Consider the following 18258-nt stretch of genomic DNA (forward strand, 5'->3'; position numbering starts at 1 on the left):
TAGTTTAAAAAATAATTTAACGTTTATGGGTAGTAAGTTTACTTCATTTTGAAGGGCTGTCTAATTGTTAATTGATTATTAATGTATGCGATATATTCTAAGACATGAACTTTTTTAGTTTGTCACAGCGGAAACAGTGAACTAGAATATAACGATTAGTTAATCTTCATCTAAGCAGAAATTATATAATATCCAGCGAGTACACATACGTTGGAAGCAAAAATGATTAAGAAAGGTATTAATTGTTTAAGAAATTTAAGTTAAAACTGTATTTATTAATTACATTTATTTTGTGTTTATAATATAAAGCATTGTATATATATGTCCATATAATATATAAGCGTGCATAAAGTATAAGTAACTAAAATATACCATTTATTAAAAAAATAACATTTCTCAACAGATATAATTTATGAGTATCTAATTTATCTAATGAAAAACGCTCTAACGGGGTTTTATATACTTTTTATTTTTGTTATTATGTTTTAAATATCATCTGTAGTTCAGTTAAGAACTGTTTAAACTCCATATCTATATTGATACTTGTTCAATTAGTTTTAATGAAAACCGTTATTATGGTAGAAGATAGTTTTTTTATGTTTTAAACCGTTACAACGTTACCGCATACAATTATTGATGTTCCGTCGATTATAATTTTAAATTAAATCTGTAGCTAAGTTGACTTAAACAATACAATGTAAATCAATTAAGGAAATAAATGGTATTTTATTTATGTACATCCTAATAACATAATATGTATATATCTTATGTTCACAACAAATACACTTGTACGGTTAAAAATAGATGTATTTGAAGATACCCGTAAGTGGTTAGTACGAATATTTCTAGCCAGGTAAAGTACACAACGTGTAAATAGAATTTGAAACTTTAATAAATTAATCAAAAGTTATTAGATTTACAGAAGTAGTATATAATCTCATAATCTCGTTAGTTTTTTTTCATTTATTTTCTTCGCTAAAAATTTATCTTCCATCGAGACTGTTTATTGTTTTTCTAAAATTATTATCTTTTACTATTATTTTTTATTATCGTTCAATAACAAATTTGAATTTAAAGGTGTCGATTTTAAATCAATAATACATCGATTAAAATGTTCATATAGATAGTGTTTATGAAAATATTTATATAATATATATATATAATATTGACACAATCGACATCACATGACTCGTGTACAATAAAATGACTGGGCAAATGCAATACTCTAGTATGGTCAAAGTAAAATTGAGGCTGCAAAAGAATTAACTGACGGTTTAACCCATCTAAGGTAACTCACGTTTTTTACAAATGAACCTTTAAAAATTGTTTCAGCTACCTGGTTACCATTACCGTTAAATCAAAACAAAAAATATAAAATATTGATTACAAATCGGAACGTTCGGTAAAACTTTTCGGCATGTTGTTAAAAATTATAAGTTTATGACTACAATAATTCGAGTGGGAAAACCGTTCGGTGACTGATTATCAATACTGCGGGCGACGCGCGGAAAGTTTACCAATATCCATTTCACACCCTGTACGTTACGCGCATAATTCGAATGACAAAACGCAATAGACGACAGCAGACAACTCTTTATACCGCGAAACGGAATGATGTACGAAACGAATATTTGAATGAATTTAAACTGAGCCATCGAACGCACTGCGATTTACTCGGACAAATGGTCGGTCGTCAATCGTTCCAAACGACTCGCGCACACCACGGGGTCACCCGAGTCCGTTATTGCATCTTGGACAAGGGATGCGAGTGGGTACCGCCTGTAGTCCCGAGATCGGAGCAGCAGTCGTTAGCGTCGGTCGAAAGGATCGATTCTGGTCATATGGTTTCGAACGGTTGATGACGATGAGGCTTCTCATCGGCACCCAAATCTTCGAGACCCGACAAATAATGGCGACATCACGTTGTCCACTTATGCTCGATCTAAATTGACAAAAGCTATCTACCTATGTGAATTCAACACGTTTCAGGAAGTTACCGTTATTCGTCGACGTGTACGGTACATAAATCTGGAAGTCAGCCGAACCGAACGTAATATGAAAAAAATATCTGGGCTTTCCAGTCGATGTACCGTCGTTTTATTGGATCTGCGACTCCGCGCGATAGAATACAATACACCGATATCAAGCTCCGCGAACGTCGAAAATACAAACCGACTTGCTAAAGCATATAACTTATGTTACGCATGTTTTCTTATCGTGAAAACCGAAAGCCGACTACAATTCGATATCATCGAACGTCTCCTTACTCACCACACCCCGAGCAATAATATCCGCTTAAAAGGTTCGCGTACGGAACTGACCAACTAAAGACTTCCTTGGAGCCAAGTTTCCTACGTTTTCACCATACCCAATGAATTCGACCGGATTCGAATGTTGAAATTGTTCTATTAACATTTTCACAGTACAATGTTGCTGTTTTGTATTGTGCGAACTTAATATTATTACTGCGCGCATCGGGTTTAATAATTATGTATGCGTAGAAGCATACTCGGTAATTTTGAATGCGGGATTGAAATGGTTTTTTATTATTTATAAATAAAGGAATGAATATAAAAATGAGATATCTTTTACAAAGTAAAAATAAATAATGTACAAGTTTTGTATTACAAAATATTTGTTGGATTAAGCGTATAAATCAAAAAACAAATTCAACTCTACGAGGTTTTTTCCAAGCTATTTTCTAAAGTAAAATTATTTTTATAATTTAAATTTGAAAACTTTTAGCTAATCAGGAGATATGTTTTATCTTTACTTCAGCTTCTTTAAACAATTTTTTAAACTAATTAGTTATGTTTTTACGTAATTTTAGAATAATTTTTTTTTAGTAATAGGTATTCAACAACATTAAATGTTTTTTTCGGGTCAACTTTTGCAAAAATTTAAATTATATGAAAATAATAATTTATGAAATATAAATAATTTTAATTTTAGTTGAAAATCAGAAAATTCGTACCTTATAAACTATATTGTGGTGATGCAGTCAGGGCCAAATTTAGCGGTGATGCTTTAAGCTTATATTGGGAAATTAAAAGAACCTCTAAAATCAAAACTGAAATTTGAAAATTGTCTGTTTCGTTTTTTTTTATTTTTGATACTTAGATCCGGCATCGGACGCAGTATCGGGTGTAAAGTAGTGTTTAAGCGTATTATCAAAATTAAAATCAAATAATATTGTTCTAGATACCTAAGTAAGTACACCTTTAGTCGTGATAATACCACAACTAATAAAAAAAAGTGTTTAGATAATTACTTGGTATCTGCCATATCATAATTGATATAAAAATGATATAAGAATGTGAAATTAATAAATATTTACAATAACTAATGGTGTTGAGGGGGTAAACTCTTTACCCCCTCTCACTATGAGCATGCTCACGTGTATGCGTATGTTTTTTAAGAAATAATCGTTAGCGTACGGCTTTATCGATTTTTATCTTGGGATCTTTCATCGTGCATAATTGTCGAACAAGAAATCAATATTTTAATATTATTTAAACAAATGCTATAACCCGAATGTCTACACATAAATACTATTAAATACTGAAATTGAAAAACAAAGCATGGGGATTTTTATTACAAAACTGTTATAACCTTCGAGAACCCATTTCCGAACTCACATTCTTTATAAAATGAATGGCCCATCCCCCGCGTTTGAAGGTTTACCTTCGTAGTATGGATTATGTATGATTAATATTTCACTATAATACTCTTTATTATCATGTGCTGATCGTTGGTTGTACCTAAAATATGTTGTGGGCCTGTCCGTTTAGTATTTGTGGGTTTTTTTTTTTAATTTTTGTTAAAAATAATATTTTATCCATTGACAAATTAGCTCAAAACGAATCAAATATAACTGCGTGGAAAGGATGAAAATAGTCATAATATTAAATTTTTATAATTATACCTAAGAATAGTTTAATAATAGTAATTATTAATTATTACTACATTTAAATATTGTTTAAGAAAAAAATTAAAATAATGTATAGAAATAACAATATTACTAGATAATATTTTTTTCCTCCGAGTAGGTAGTAGTTATCTACTTATAACTATTAATCAAATATTGTACAAGTATTTGAATTTAGCTTTAAGTTTTTTATTTTAATATGCATATAATTGAATCTAATGAATCTCAGTACACGGAATATTATATGATTACATCTAAATTGATCACACTGTTGAAATAAATATTCTTACATTCTATTGTATAACATGATATATTTTGATGGATCTACTTTTCGGTGATGGATTTAAATCGTACGGTTGGTTGTAATAAATGTAGTTAGTGTAAGTGTTAGCTGCTCTGAATGAAAAATTTGAAAAAATAATTAATTCGTTTCAATTATTCATATTTTGTAAATCTCTTGAAACTCACGTGATGAGTGTTATTAATTTCCAAAAATGTGTTATTAAGAAATACTCGTTGACGGCAATATAATTTTTATGATTTTTTCTCGACCCGCCGGAAAGTTTTGCAAACAATTATGGAAGACGCAGTGTAGGTATTAGTGATATTCATTTACGCCCTATTTCTTATATTCGCAATAAATTTTCAGCGTATGCTTATTGTCTACAAAATAAAACGATACCCGAGGAAAAAAACAGAAGTTTTTAAAACTAAATTATATAGTTTCCCATCAAAATCTAAAAAAATAAAAGTTTGTGTTTATTTTTAAAATTAAAATAAGTTACTTTTTACGAGTACTTAATGGAAAAAATTGTTTGTTATATTTTGCAGTACCCCGTAAGAATTGAAGTACAGCGATCATTGTAAATCAATAATGTCTGCAGCCTATCGCAAAATGCGTGAACGTAAACTTACTATTTGACGCGGCCAAAAAAAAGGTAATTAAATATTCGTCTTGTAACTACTGAAATAATATTATACTTTGATGATTCATCTAAATAATATATACTTGAGCAAGTAGTAAAATGAGGTACAATTTTATTTTCATTTTATTTTGTTTTTTTTTAAGTATATAATTTATTATACTACACGAGTTCGCGGCTGTATAGGTACATACATATTTCAACCTTATCGAAATAATTATTAAAAAATTATACAATATTAATAGTATGCAATTAAATCTTCTTTTTTTTGTGATTTGTTATTACAATTTTTTACAATAATATATAATATTTGATAAATTATTTTAATAAAGTATTATAATTATGATTTATGTTTTGAGACATTTTAAATTTAAATTAAAAAATATCCGTTCAACTTTCGCGTAAGGCATACACGTGTAAATTACTGTTAAACTAATGACTTACGTTCTAGCCGTTATAATATTCTTAAGTCTTACGGCGGTATCATAACATAGCCATTATAGAAAATTAAATGTCCAAAAAACCAAATAAAAAATGTTTGTTAAAATTAAATAACACCTTATATTTCAGTGACAGTGAATACACTGTTAACATATATTATTTTGTCAAATTTTAAAATTATAATAATAGCTGATCATATAATGTAAATAAAATAATTAGTAAATACGTTGAAAAAAAAATTTCAAATTCTGTACACACAATATTGATACCAAATAGGACTGGCTTAGTATGATTTAAACTGTTCATCTGAATTCGTTAAACTAGTTATTTTGAGCAGTAACTAGTTTTACAAGTATTTCAACTGTTTAATTGAACAAATATAATTTTCGGTATTACATGTACACTAATTTAATTGACTGATGAACTTTGCAGTCAGAAACTGTTGCGTTTGCGTATTATAACTGCTGTACCGATATACTGGAAATATAATTCAAACATTACGGTAAAACGGAAAAAATTTTATTACAAAAATATTAACTACAAAACTAATCGAATGAAAAATGTTTTCTCACGGATCTTACTCGATCTAATATGTTAGTTATAAGTATTTTTCTTGTGAAAAATATCAATTATAAAACAGCATTTATTGAATTTCGATAAATAATTATAATATTTACACGAATGCATTCTGCAGTGGTAAACGGTGTGTAATTATGTACACATAATACAGAAACTGACCCTCCTACACCAATAATATAACTATAATAAAATATATAATATTCAATCGCCTTAATAATGCGGATTCAAGCAGATATAAAATCTTATATTATTCTATTTATATTATATTATTTGGGCTTAAAAAAAAATCATAAGTAATAATAAATAATAAACCATTTTTTTATTGATTCTTATTTTTTCTCTTCTACTTTTAACGACAATATTTTCTTGCACCGCAAACATCTGACTGACTTAATATTACTTAATATATACTTATAACTTAATATATATACATATTATGTAATCGTAAAAAGCAAGGTAATGGTTTTTGTACAAAACTTCTTTCCAGAGATAAATCAAAACAGTTTTATAGGTTTATCCTATACATAGCTACACCATATGTATTTTTGATATGGTTGGATTTAACGTTGAAAGTAAACAATATTTATACAAATTTTCAATTGTGTCTATTATATTTTACGTTCTGCGTGAAATTTTGTAGACTTTTTTAAATATTCATATATTTATTATATACCATCGCAAAACAAACGGAAACCTCCAGAAGCCCAGACGCTCATTTTTTCTTTAACCTTTGTACACTCAACACATTTTTTCACAGTTATTTAATTATTTCTTCCCCCTGACGTTACGTTAGCGCTCATTAAATTCATAATTTATTTCATTGTTTTTACAATTAGGCCAAAAGTACAGCAGAAAATATTTTTTGAAGTTATTTCAAAAATGTGTCTTGTATAATGCGTTTAATACACAGTTAAGTTTCAAACTGAATATTTCTTACAGTAAATTTCTATCTATTTACTTGACAGTTAATTAAATAAAACTATAACAATTTATACTTTTCCTTGGTTGCACCCCAGATGACTCCAATAAACACTACTCGTATTATTACGTGAGTTGCTAGATATATTTGTAAATATTAACAATCCTAGTATAATATATTTATTAACTAATGATTTATGTTAGACACGTCAACTATTCTTACGATTTTATTTCAACGTTAAATAGTAATAGTATGAAATCAAGAAAATTATATTGGTTAACAATGTTTTTCTTTTAATCATGAAAGTTTCACCTTACTTTTATTCGGTTTTGTTTAATGCCTTAGCAAATATATCAAGGAACTGTTCTTAGTCTTTAAACTCACAAGTGTTAATAAAAATGTACACATAAATATCTATATTACATTTAACGCCTAAACAAAGTAAGTATTAATTTAAAAATTAAACTTTTGAACTAATTCACATTTCCGTTTATGGGATTGAAAAATCTTATTTGATGTTATAAACAACAATGTCAGTATTTTAGCGACAACTGTAAAAGAAAATAAATAAGGAAAGAAGTGAAAACCATTTTCTATGTCAGACATTGATCTCATGACTGAGACAGGCTTACTCACCTTAGCGCAAAGTAGTGATAAAACATTTTTTTGGATTTGAACGTAAAAACTTTCATGCTCAAAAAACGATACAGAGCGGGATGAAACATCAGAGAAAAATAAAAAAAATAATCATATTTAAAGAAGAGATATATTTTTGTTTGTTGATGATTGAATTTAAAATCATGTTTTTGAAAAATAAAATAAAACCGAAAAAACAGTGGCTCACTACCCATCCGGTCTCTAAAATTAATTGATATACCGAATGCACTAGTATATATTTTGTTAAATGGTTAGTCAATCGGTTTTTGTTTTTTAATTTCCGGATAATACAAAGGATGTGTGCAGTGCAAAGCATTGAACCCCTGACAGCTTGTTTTATAAACGAATCTACTCATCTATAGTAGGTTGTTCATCATTCGAAATTATCGAAAATATTTTTTTATAAATTTCATTTCATTTTTGAAACGTAAAAAACAAAAATATTTTCTCTTTTTCTTCGATTTTTTTAACTATGTTATAGCATTGCTGAAATCATTCAACGAGATATTAATAAGTACCTATTTTCATCAAACAATGTATTCAGATTATATTTACGCAAGCTTAAATTTATAGTTGTAATAATTTTTTGGCTAGGTACGTAGGATTTTTTTAGAAATCTACAGCCTGAAAATAAATATGAATAATTAGTTATGAAATCGTATACCTAAAAGTTTTATTAATTCTAAATCTATAAGACTATAGTCTAGCTTACCAGAATTAGTAGCGCATCATGGCCGATTAATCATAATTAATTTTTTTACTGCTAATTAATCTATCGACCGTAAATGTCATGTCATGCATTGGAATTTTAAATTGTAGTTATTCCATTAGAGATTTGGGTAACTTTTAATACTTAGTATTACGCAGTTTCTCACTTATATTGTTTCGAAATAAAACACTGTCAATAAAATACAAGATTTTGGGCACGATTTCAACCGTTTCAAAACGAAACATTGATTTACAGTTAAATACTTTTCGATCGCTAGCATTAAAAATCAATCCTACCGTCGAAATAAAAAACGAAATGCCGATGATTCAATCATGTTGCTCTCATTCGAGAACGATTCCGAATTTCCCGGCACCTGTATCGAATAAGATGTTGTTTTAGTTTAGATGTTGCAGGTTTAGATACGATCGACGTATACGACGGCACTGGGCATCAAAATCATAAGGGCGCACGAGAGGCATCAGAATTAGAATTAAATTTGATCATACGTTTGCGACGCAAATTATCTACTATATATGGAAAAAAAATTTCCTAAGTGATTTAATATGAATAAAACGGTATGTATTCGTCTGGCCATGATGCCACCGCTCGGAAACATAATTTTTACAGTGGCGCAAGTTTTTGCTCTCACTCAAAGAGTGCTTAATCGTATCCAACTAAATTTAAAGAATCCTCCTCTCCATTTTCTATGTCTCTGTAAATTAAAAATATCTACTCGTATTATTATTTATAACAAATGTACTAGATGAAAATTTCAAAAATTTCAAAATTTGATATTAAACAAATTTGCTAATATCGATAGGAAATTATTTTATTTTATAACAGTACAGTCTGAAGACCGAGACAAGGTATTGAGTGACAATAATGATAGGACAATAATAATATTTATATAAATTATTTACATTAATAATTGGGAAGAGTTGGTCCAGGATCGCGGAAGTTGGAGAGCATTGACAGAGGCGGTGAAAAATCTTACTGAGTCATGAAGCCATGATGATGATGATGATGATGATGATAAATGATGTTTGATATTTTAAATTTTAATATAATACAAAAATAAAATGTGTTAAATTGTTTTTTTTTCTTATAATGATATTGTGAATATAACAATTGTATAGTATAAATATTGATTGTATGTAATGCTGTGAAGGGAGTGGGTTCATAATGTAGCATCACCAAGATTTTATGTCTAGTTGCGCCGCTAAATGTTCCTCGGTAGAGGCGAATCGTTTACGTTCTTCGTGCCATGACATTATTCTTACCGTTTTCGGCGGTTTTGCGCGCACGTAGTTTCCACCCCCACCCGTGGTTTTCTCGAAAATTACCGAATGCTCAGCGTGTCCGACGGCTTATCCGAACGTGACTGGTACCGGTAAAGAACAATTCAGCAAATTTCGTATACATAAATATTTACACAATTCCACAAAATTTCAAATCTAGTGTTACCGTAACATCCGTTTATAAATAATTGTTAACACATACAGACGTTTAGAATCTAAACGTGAATCTAAAATTTAGATTCATATGTATCCATTGTTTGATCCATGTTCTGAGATTTTGTTAGCGAACAATACACTTCACAAACTATTCGTGTGCTGCAAAAATGTATAAACTTGTAACTTACTATTTTCGTTGTATATAACATTACTGTTATGGATTGCAACAACAATTAGGGCATATAATAAGTAAAAATTTTCCAGTGGTTCTGATCAATTTTATATTTTTTTTTCTACGATTAAAATATATTGTTTTAACAGGCAAATAAAATTTTATAGATTTCAATATTGTTTGCAATAAAATAAAATAATTAACTTACATAATAACATAATAATCAAAATTTTTGTTTATTTTTTTAAAATGATTATTACCACCATAAATAAGTATTTATAAACGGATGTTACGAAAACGCTGCATTTGAAATCTTGCAGAATCGTGTACGAAATACGTATACGAAATTTGTGAAGTTATTTATATTAGTAAATTATCATGAAAATATACATGATTCCGCAAATTTTGCGGAGTGGTACGATTCGTCGCATCGTGCTGCACGTCGAGAGCGATAAATGCGCGGAGTTTTTGCGACCATTTCACTCATGACGAAATTGCCGAAAAGCGTTCAGAGGACTTTTGACGAACCACTGAACGCAAATTTGCCATAATTTTGTTAAGTTTGTAAGACAGAGACGAAAAATACGTTTATTCTGGCCTACGGGTTCAACAGAACGTATCGACAAATATTTATGTTTTGATATATCGTTCTGCGTATTGTTCTAACATTACGCGGTTAAAAAACACTGAAAGTTGTACAAAGATTGTGTAAAGGACGAATTAATAATATTATTGTATTTCGTGGGCTACGTTTCAACAGTTGTTTGTCCTTCGGATTAAATTGTAGATAAGAAGTGTGCACCTGACTGGACCGATTCCAACGTAAATCTTATCTACAACACTTGTATTATTTGTACATAGCGATGGCAACTTGTTATCAATTTCCGTAACTGTTATAAACTGTTATTGTTACACCAAAATTAATAGTGATAATAACATTTACTGTTATTGATATTGCTACTGAAAGAAATGCTGCTATCAGCGATGATACTCGTATTTTCCAACCACTTGGAGAAGCTATAGAAAAATTTACTAAAAAACAATATCTGTCACATCAAATCTTTACCTAATACTTACCTACCTAAAATATGAAAATTCATTTGTCTAATATCTGCAGTGCGTATGCTGATTAAGTCTAATAGGTGTTGTTAAATTAATACAAGTGACAACGACCGAATGGCGAATTGTTACATTTTCTATGCAACTGTAACATTTTAAATATATATTATTGTTATTTGATATGTTAATGCATTTTATTTAAAATTGAATACAGCATTTTTAATTGTTAGTGTTATATATTTTTAAAAGAAATAAATAGCATATATAAATATTATACACTTAATTTTTGCCAATCGCACATAATATGGTATTTACACTCAAGTCGATCCATTAGCACTGTTCATTACTATAGATAAAATATAATAATATAGTACTCTTTTATTTAATCTAAGACATCGCAACGTTTTTACATTATATTTAATTATTTTTCATATTCTTTTACGATGAAATCACTATGCTAAAACACGCCAGAATTAATAAAACAGTGTGAGTGTATTGATTTTGCACTAAACGACACACTTCGAATCGACGTCAAATTATCATCTCCTATCAAACTTTATTTAAATTTATTTATTTTATTAAAATGCTTTAAATACAATATTTCGATCAATTAAACTCGCACAACATGCACACATGAAAACTTCATTGTTTACAAAATGTTGTTAGGTATTTGTATTACTTAACTTGTATATTAGTGTTAAGCGTAATCGATTATTTTAGACTAAATTACGTAATCTATAATTATTAATATCGTAATAATTATTATTTATTAATTAATATCTTGGTTCAGTCATTTAGTCCTCCTCTGCGTACGCCACCGACTGGTTGCATTTCGTTGTATTGTTAATCGTTTTTTTCAATAATATATCACAATTATCTATATTATTGTTTAGTTTATCTACTCCTTATTTGTTTTATTTATTTACAATATGTTACTTATAACCAATAAGTGTAATACGTATAAAATATATTACAATGGTCAAAAAGCTGTATGTTTTTTTAAATTTTTTTTTCAAAATATAAATATTATTCAGCACAAAATCGTTATTGAAATATTATTGATCATTCAAAATTAGTAATGATTACTAATTAAAAATGTTTGTAAACATAAATTATATGATTAAATTATTACTTTAATCATAAAATATAATTTGTTATTTTGATTACTGATTACATTAATTTCCCTTTCAATTAATAACTTCGAATAGTAATCATAACCTTTAATCATTAATCTGATTATGATTTATCCAATACTATTGTAAGTCAATCTAAGCATATATAACTTGTGCATAATATACAAAAACTATATTCATAAGTTAGACGAATATCAACTCGAAAAAACTATTTTTGTAAAAAAAAAAAAAAATATAATTTATGATAATTCCAATAATTGTAATCATCATAACTTTTATAGTTAATATGATTATTATGTTCCAATAAATTTGTATTTATATAATTATAATACTATTTAAAGAATTTTCGATTTTGTATTTTATTTATTTCTCTAAAAGAAATATACTTGATATTTTAATAGGATACTCAACTTTATTATAACATTATCTAGTAAAATCTCAAAACTATTATTACGTTTTAAAAACTTCCATTATTAGAATCATCCATCAAATTAGAACTATCTATAACTTGAATATGATTAAAATATATATTATACTGATTGGTTGACGGAGATCGAATAATTATCATTTTGAATACTAAAACAATAATTAAATTTATTATTTTCAAATTATTTGTTACCGCTTTATTATTACTTACTCTTAAAATAATATATTTTATTATAATTGGTTTCATTTAAATAAAATAAAATATAAAACATATTCCATTGTATTTATACAAAGTATGTTTTAATATTGTAATTTTTGTTAGTTTTCATGCAGAAATTTAAACAAAATAAATCGATTAGAAAAATATAAGAAAACTTATAGAATTTTTTGTAGATACAGTTTGCGTTGTTTGTATTCTACACCAAGAGCAGAGGTTTTGACGTTTTTTATGTAAAATATTATTGTAGGCGTAATTTTCTAATTCAAAACATTGTTGATTTAAGGCAAAAGCTATTTACACTATTTACACATTCCGTAGAATGTTATACAGTCGATTTAATCATTCATAAAATTGCTTTTCACATATACGACGGGAAATAATTTGATGTATTGCTAAAAAGCTTTTGATTTTTATTAGTGAATTGTGTTTACTTTTACGTATAGAATGATTTATTGATGTTTCATAACTTGTCAGAGTTCTTGATTATTTATATAAGATGTTACTTTTGTTTTCTCATTCTTTGCAAGTATCAGCAAAACATTTTCCAAACTGGCTTTCAAAAGATTCGAATTGATTTTCACCATATATGTTTGTTAGAATTTTATTTTTATTTTTTTATTTAATTTATTGATTATATCATCTAATTATATGGAGGTGTATGATTATTATAGAACCATAAGTAACTACATTAATATTATATTTACAGTTCAAAAAAATCTGAATTTTCTATAGGATTAATAAAATATTTATTTTGAATAGCCTTAATTGTATTTCTTCTTCCTTGATTGACCTAGGAAATTATATTATTGAAATTTTACTTTCAGTGGTATACTATACCTAATATTTTATATTCTATTGATTCTTTCAGCAAAATTGTTACATGACTTGTACAACATTATAATATTTAATGAAATGAAAAACATTACAAGTAACAAAGGACTAAGGTTTCGTTATTCATTGCTACAATAAAGTAATTAAAACATATTTTCTTAAAGTTCTAGAAAAGTTTAAAAATTGATTTTTTAATTACTGTAGTGCTATTACAGAGTACCTTATCAATAATAAAATGTAGTTGTCAAGTTATGAACTCAAAAAATATACACTTACAATTTCAGTCGAAACGTGTATAATTTTAATATTTGGTAAAATGAACATAAAAATATTATACATTATTATCATAATATTTATTTTTCGATTTATAATATACTAAATTAATATCAATCAAACTTGTTATATATTTTAAATGTATGAAAAAAATATGAATTTAAAAAAAGTTTATTTTTGTTTATAAATATTCGTAATATTTATGTTTAAATATGTATATATAGCGACCCGCCTCGGCTCTGCATGGGTGCTATCTGGATCTGTAATAAAATTAATTTCCAGAAATTTGTGATCATCGGATCGAAGTGGTAGCAAGTTACCAGCTTAGTTATACACTTGCCCTTGCATTTAAATGTTGGCATAAAATCACGTTCAACGACTTATTTACTCTTAAAAGAGGTTATTTGAAATGCGTTATTATAACGGCGTATATTGCGCCTGAACGGTTTGAATTTCGGATGATTACCCGTAAAGAAAGAGTAAAGTGGTTCAGGTGGAGGAAGAATTTCTTTTAATTTTGCTTTTCCATGTAAATAACATATGCCTTTCGATTCGTACTTGAATTTCAATGCCAAGCAATGTTCACACATTATTGACATGGTATCTAAACATACTATATGATCATCCATGTAAGGAATCGAAGGATCGTAATTCATAACATAATTTTCTTTATTTACACATGAATTAATTACTAACTAAAAGAATTAGTTACTTTTTTTGGTTAGGTTCTTGGTCTATGGCTGTTTGGTTGTCCGTTTTGTTCGGTGTTACTATGTGTCCGTGTAGATGATTCTCTGGCTCTTTACATTCGATATATATCCCTATCCTGCTCTATTGAGCCTCATGCTCTATTGAGGAATCTTTTTTCTCTCTCTCAACTCTATATCTATCCCAAAGCTGTCTGAGGTGAGCCTCACATTCCGTTGACGATTCTTCATTTCTTGCTGAACGTGCTGTTTTGACATTCACTGTATTACGATTTATGTTCAAACGGCAACTTCCAAACTTAAATTTATAATTTCTATACAAAATGTACTCAGTTCAATAAATTATGATTTTAATCTTATCTTATTGTCACGGTGTAATGCATCACACACACAAATTAAATTTAATATTAATATAAATATAAAAAATACGGTCTTTAGTCTTTTTTTTTTTTTTTTACAAAAAACCTTCTTCTTGAATCACACTATCAATTAAAAAAACTCGCATCCAAATCCGTTGCGTAGCTTTAAGCATACATAAGGACGGACGTAGGAAGCAACTTTGTTTTATACTATTTATAGATAAATATATATATGTATGTTCTTAAATCATTCATATATTACGCTCTGGTCAAGTATATTGCACAATACATTAACAAATATAAATAAACTAACCAACATTGTTTTCGTGAACCAATATATGTACAAGTATAATATTAAAAATAATCGCTGTGGTATACTTATGTATTCGTTAAACTTGTATTTATTTATGTACAGACTTTTATTTCTGTAATATTTTAGGTTCTAGATCAAGAGGGAAATATATTGGTTTTATAATGATGTGTGTTTTATTTTATATTTCTATTATTTGGTTATCAACAAAATTTTACTAGAATGGATTAATCGGTATTTTTATTTATTTATTTATTTTTTTTTGTAGCATATTATTAGTTGGTGTATCCGAGTAACTCTTTTACGAATTTCTTAATAGTTTTCAAAATTAATGAAAAATCTGACCAACAATTACGAAAATACCGGTTTTTTACTAACTATAAATTTTTGTTTGTCTTAAAAATTAATAATTGCACTGATGTTTCAATTTTTACTAAATACTATTATAATTTTATAGAAAAGGAATATTTTATAAATAATTTCAATTTATTCGTGTTATTTAAAGATATTTAAAATTCTCCTGTGTTCTTGGGTTTTTTTCTTGAACCAAAAATTAAATCATTTTAATTTTACTAAAAATCTTTAAAATATAATGTAGTTCCTACATTCTTTTTACTTTTTAAAAAGAAAAAAACATCAAAAGTTCTTAGTCTCAGTTATTTTTATATTCAATTAATTTTTTTTAATTTTAGTTGTATTTTTTTCGTGTGTATACATCTAAATCGAGTTATTTTTATAATAATAATTATAACAAAAAATGAATACATGGAATAATACAATACTATCTTAGTTGGTTATAGTTTAATAACACATTTAGTTTTTGGTTTTAAAATTATATGACTTGAAAATGTTATACAAGACTCTTTATAAATTGGTCTTAATTTAATGTAAAAGTATTGAAATACATAGACAGAATTTTTTATTTTTTCTATTTGCGTTCCAATGTTAAATTCCAATGTTTTTTAATTAAAAGTTGCTTAATTATATGAGACTTTTTTTAAGTTTTACTATAGTTGGTTCTGCGGTTCAGTCAACCTGATTATAAAATAAGGTACTTACTAATACTTCTATAATTTTAATATTTATATAAAAGCTATCTTTAAATGTAGAGGTTGATCCACTTGAACTCTTTCTCTCAGAATCGTTTTTCCAAACCGACAGTATGTTGAATTCAAATTCTAAAAAATAATTCTCCTATATTAGTCACATCCTCCCGACTATTTCCTCATATTGTGATCCATGCTTTTTATAATTGATGCATAAGTACAGACTATTTTAAAGAGAGATTTAAGGAAGACTTTTGTTTTAAATAAGAAAATTTATGAAGTTATAACTACGCGGAAATATCGTTTTACAAAAACAAAATAAGTAATAATTGGAAATTATTTATCAGATGTTTGCGCACATGAAAATACAAACATAGAAATCGAGACAAATTATACTAACGGAAAACGTCACTCGTATAATATTTCATATAAACCGGAAACGGTATATATTAAATATTATTTTCGATCCAGAAGAACGTTCAGCGGAAAATAAAGATTAATTCAAAAAAAATTACTTAACTATTCTAAACGACTTGTAATACGCGTATAGGTAAGTTGCACATGGAACATCTATTAATTTATCTACATCCGAAGTTTTAGATGGCATAATAAACCATTACTCGTTTTAAGAGATTTCTTTTGTTGATATTCCAATATTGCGTACAAGCAATTTCCATCCGAACTTTAATATTAATTTCTACAACGACGACGACGTATTACGTAATAATGTATATATTGTATAATCTACACGTTATTTTTTCGATAATCTTTAGTACGCAACGAAACGTTTTCGCAGGTTCTTTTAAGTATCATGGTGTTTATAAACAATTGTATTATCAAACCGTTTATAGCCCATAGCACATAAACGTATCGTTTCGTAATATTCACGTAACTACTAGATATGTCGGAAAAACATCAAATTGACTTCACTGGTTTTCCAAAAGTTTTCGCGTCATTTGCTTTCAAGTAAACTTGAATACACATTATCTATAACACTACTATGTACACACGCTATGATAATCTAAGCCTGTGAATATCGTTCGTATAATTTAATAATACAAACTTGTATAGTTGTTCGGCTACTGTTACATTCACTTATCGGATCGTTAAGTTTTTATTACAAAATTACGGTGTATAGATAATAATTTTATGACTGCTACGCAACATTTTGAACAAAACAGAGTATAAAAGCTGTTTCAAATATGATAAATTCAGTTAATCGACATTTAACATCTAAATGCTGCCAATGGATTTACGTCCAACAAAAATGGTAAGAATAAAAATATTTGATTAGAATTCGATTCTGGTTTTTTGTTGTTTTTTTCCACTTCTCGTATGATATTTAAAAGAAAAATGTTAGAAAATATTGTTAATATTATACTCTTCGTTCAGTTTTTTTATATATTTTATTAATTTTACAATTTTTACAAGAAGTTTATTCATTTTACATTCATATAATAATCAGTAATTTCTATTTTATTTACTTTTTTAGACTTATAATACGTACTAATATCATACATCATTATCAGCGGTATATATAGGTTTTTATTTCGGAGTGGGCCGATTATGTATTTGATTTTTGGGGGGGAAGGGAAGGAGGAAGCACACTATTAAGACAAAAATTACTTTAATACTATAAGACTTCTCGCCTGTCTTTACACCATCAGAGAAATAAGAAACTCAATTTTTTTAAAAGTATAAAAATGACATAGTTGTAAACAATTTTTTTATTAGAGTCACTTAAAATTCACCAAATATTTTCTTAAAAGAATAAACATATTTTATAAATATAAAATATTATATTATCGCATAAGCAACATTCTCATTGTCGCGACAAATTTTAGGAAACCCTCAGAATTAAAATATAGCCATGTTAAAAATAACTCTCTTTAACAAAGGTGTTTTTCATTTCGGAGGATGGGCCCCCTCCCATAAATACGCCCCTGGTCGTTATTGTAAATTTAATATTCCATGTAAAATTATTTCACAACCAGTTTTATAGAATACATTTTTTGAAACTTAATTTCCGTTTTAGTACATGAATACGACATTTTAACCATACTGAACAAAACCAAATTATCATCGGAAATTATAGTTGAAAAATTTGATTAG

The 18258-nt window shown here is 27.4% G+C and overlaps 1 protein-coding gene across 2 annotated transcripts in view; it reads left to right on the plus strand.

Annotated features, from left to right (window-relative positions):
* The window catches only part of LOC112687370 (FMRFamide receptor-like), a 106055-nt gene that overhangs the window by 16477 nt on the left and 71320 nt on the right, over positions 1-18258 (plus strand). The window contains exon 2 of one of the 2 annotated variants that reach the window (XM_025560027.1): positions 4760-4863. Coding sequence is in view for 1 of the 2 variants with exons in the window: in XM_025560026.1 (XP_025415811.1) it covers positions 17384-17416 (33 nt within the window). In the remaining variant the exon portion in view is untranslated. Of the gene's footprint in view, positions 1-4759; positions 4864-17372; positions 17417-18258 lie in introns of those variants that run through there. The other variant, XM_025560026.1, reaches the window with a different exon arrangement.

This window comes from Sipha flava, unplaced genomic scaffold (genome assembly GCF_003268045.1).
Source record: "Sipha flava isolate LNK unplaced genomic scaffold, YSA_version1 34_pilon_pilon, whole genome shotgun sequence".
NCBI classification, from domain to species: Eukaryota; Metazoa; Arthropoda; class Insecta; order Hemiptera; family Aphididae; genus Sipha; species Sipha flava.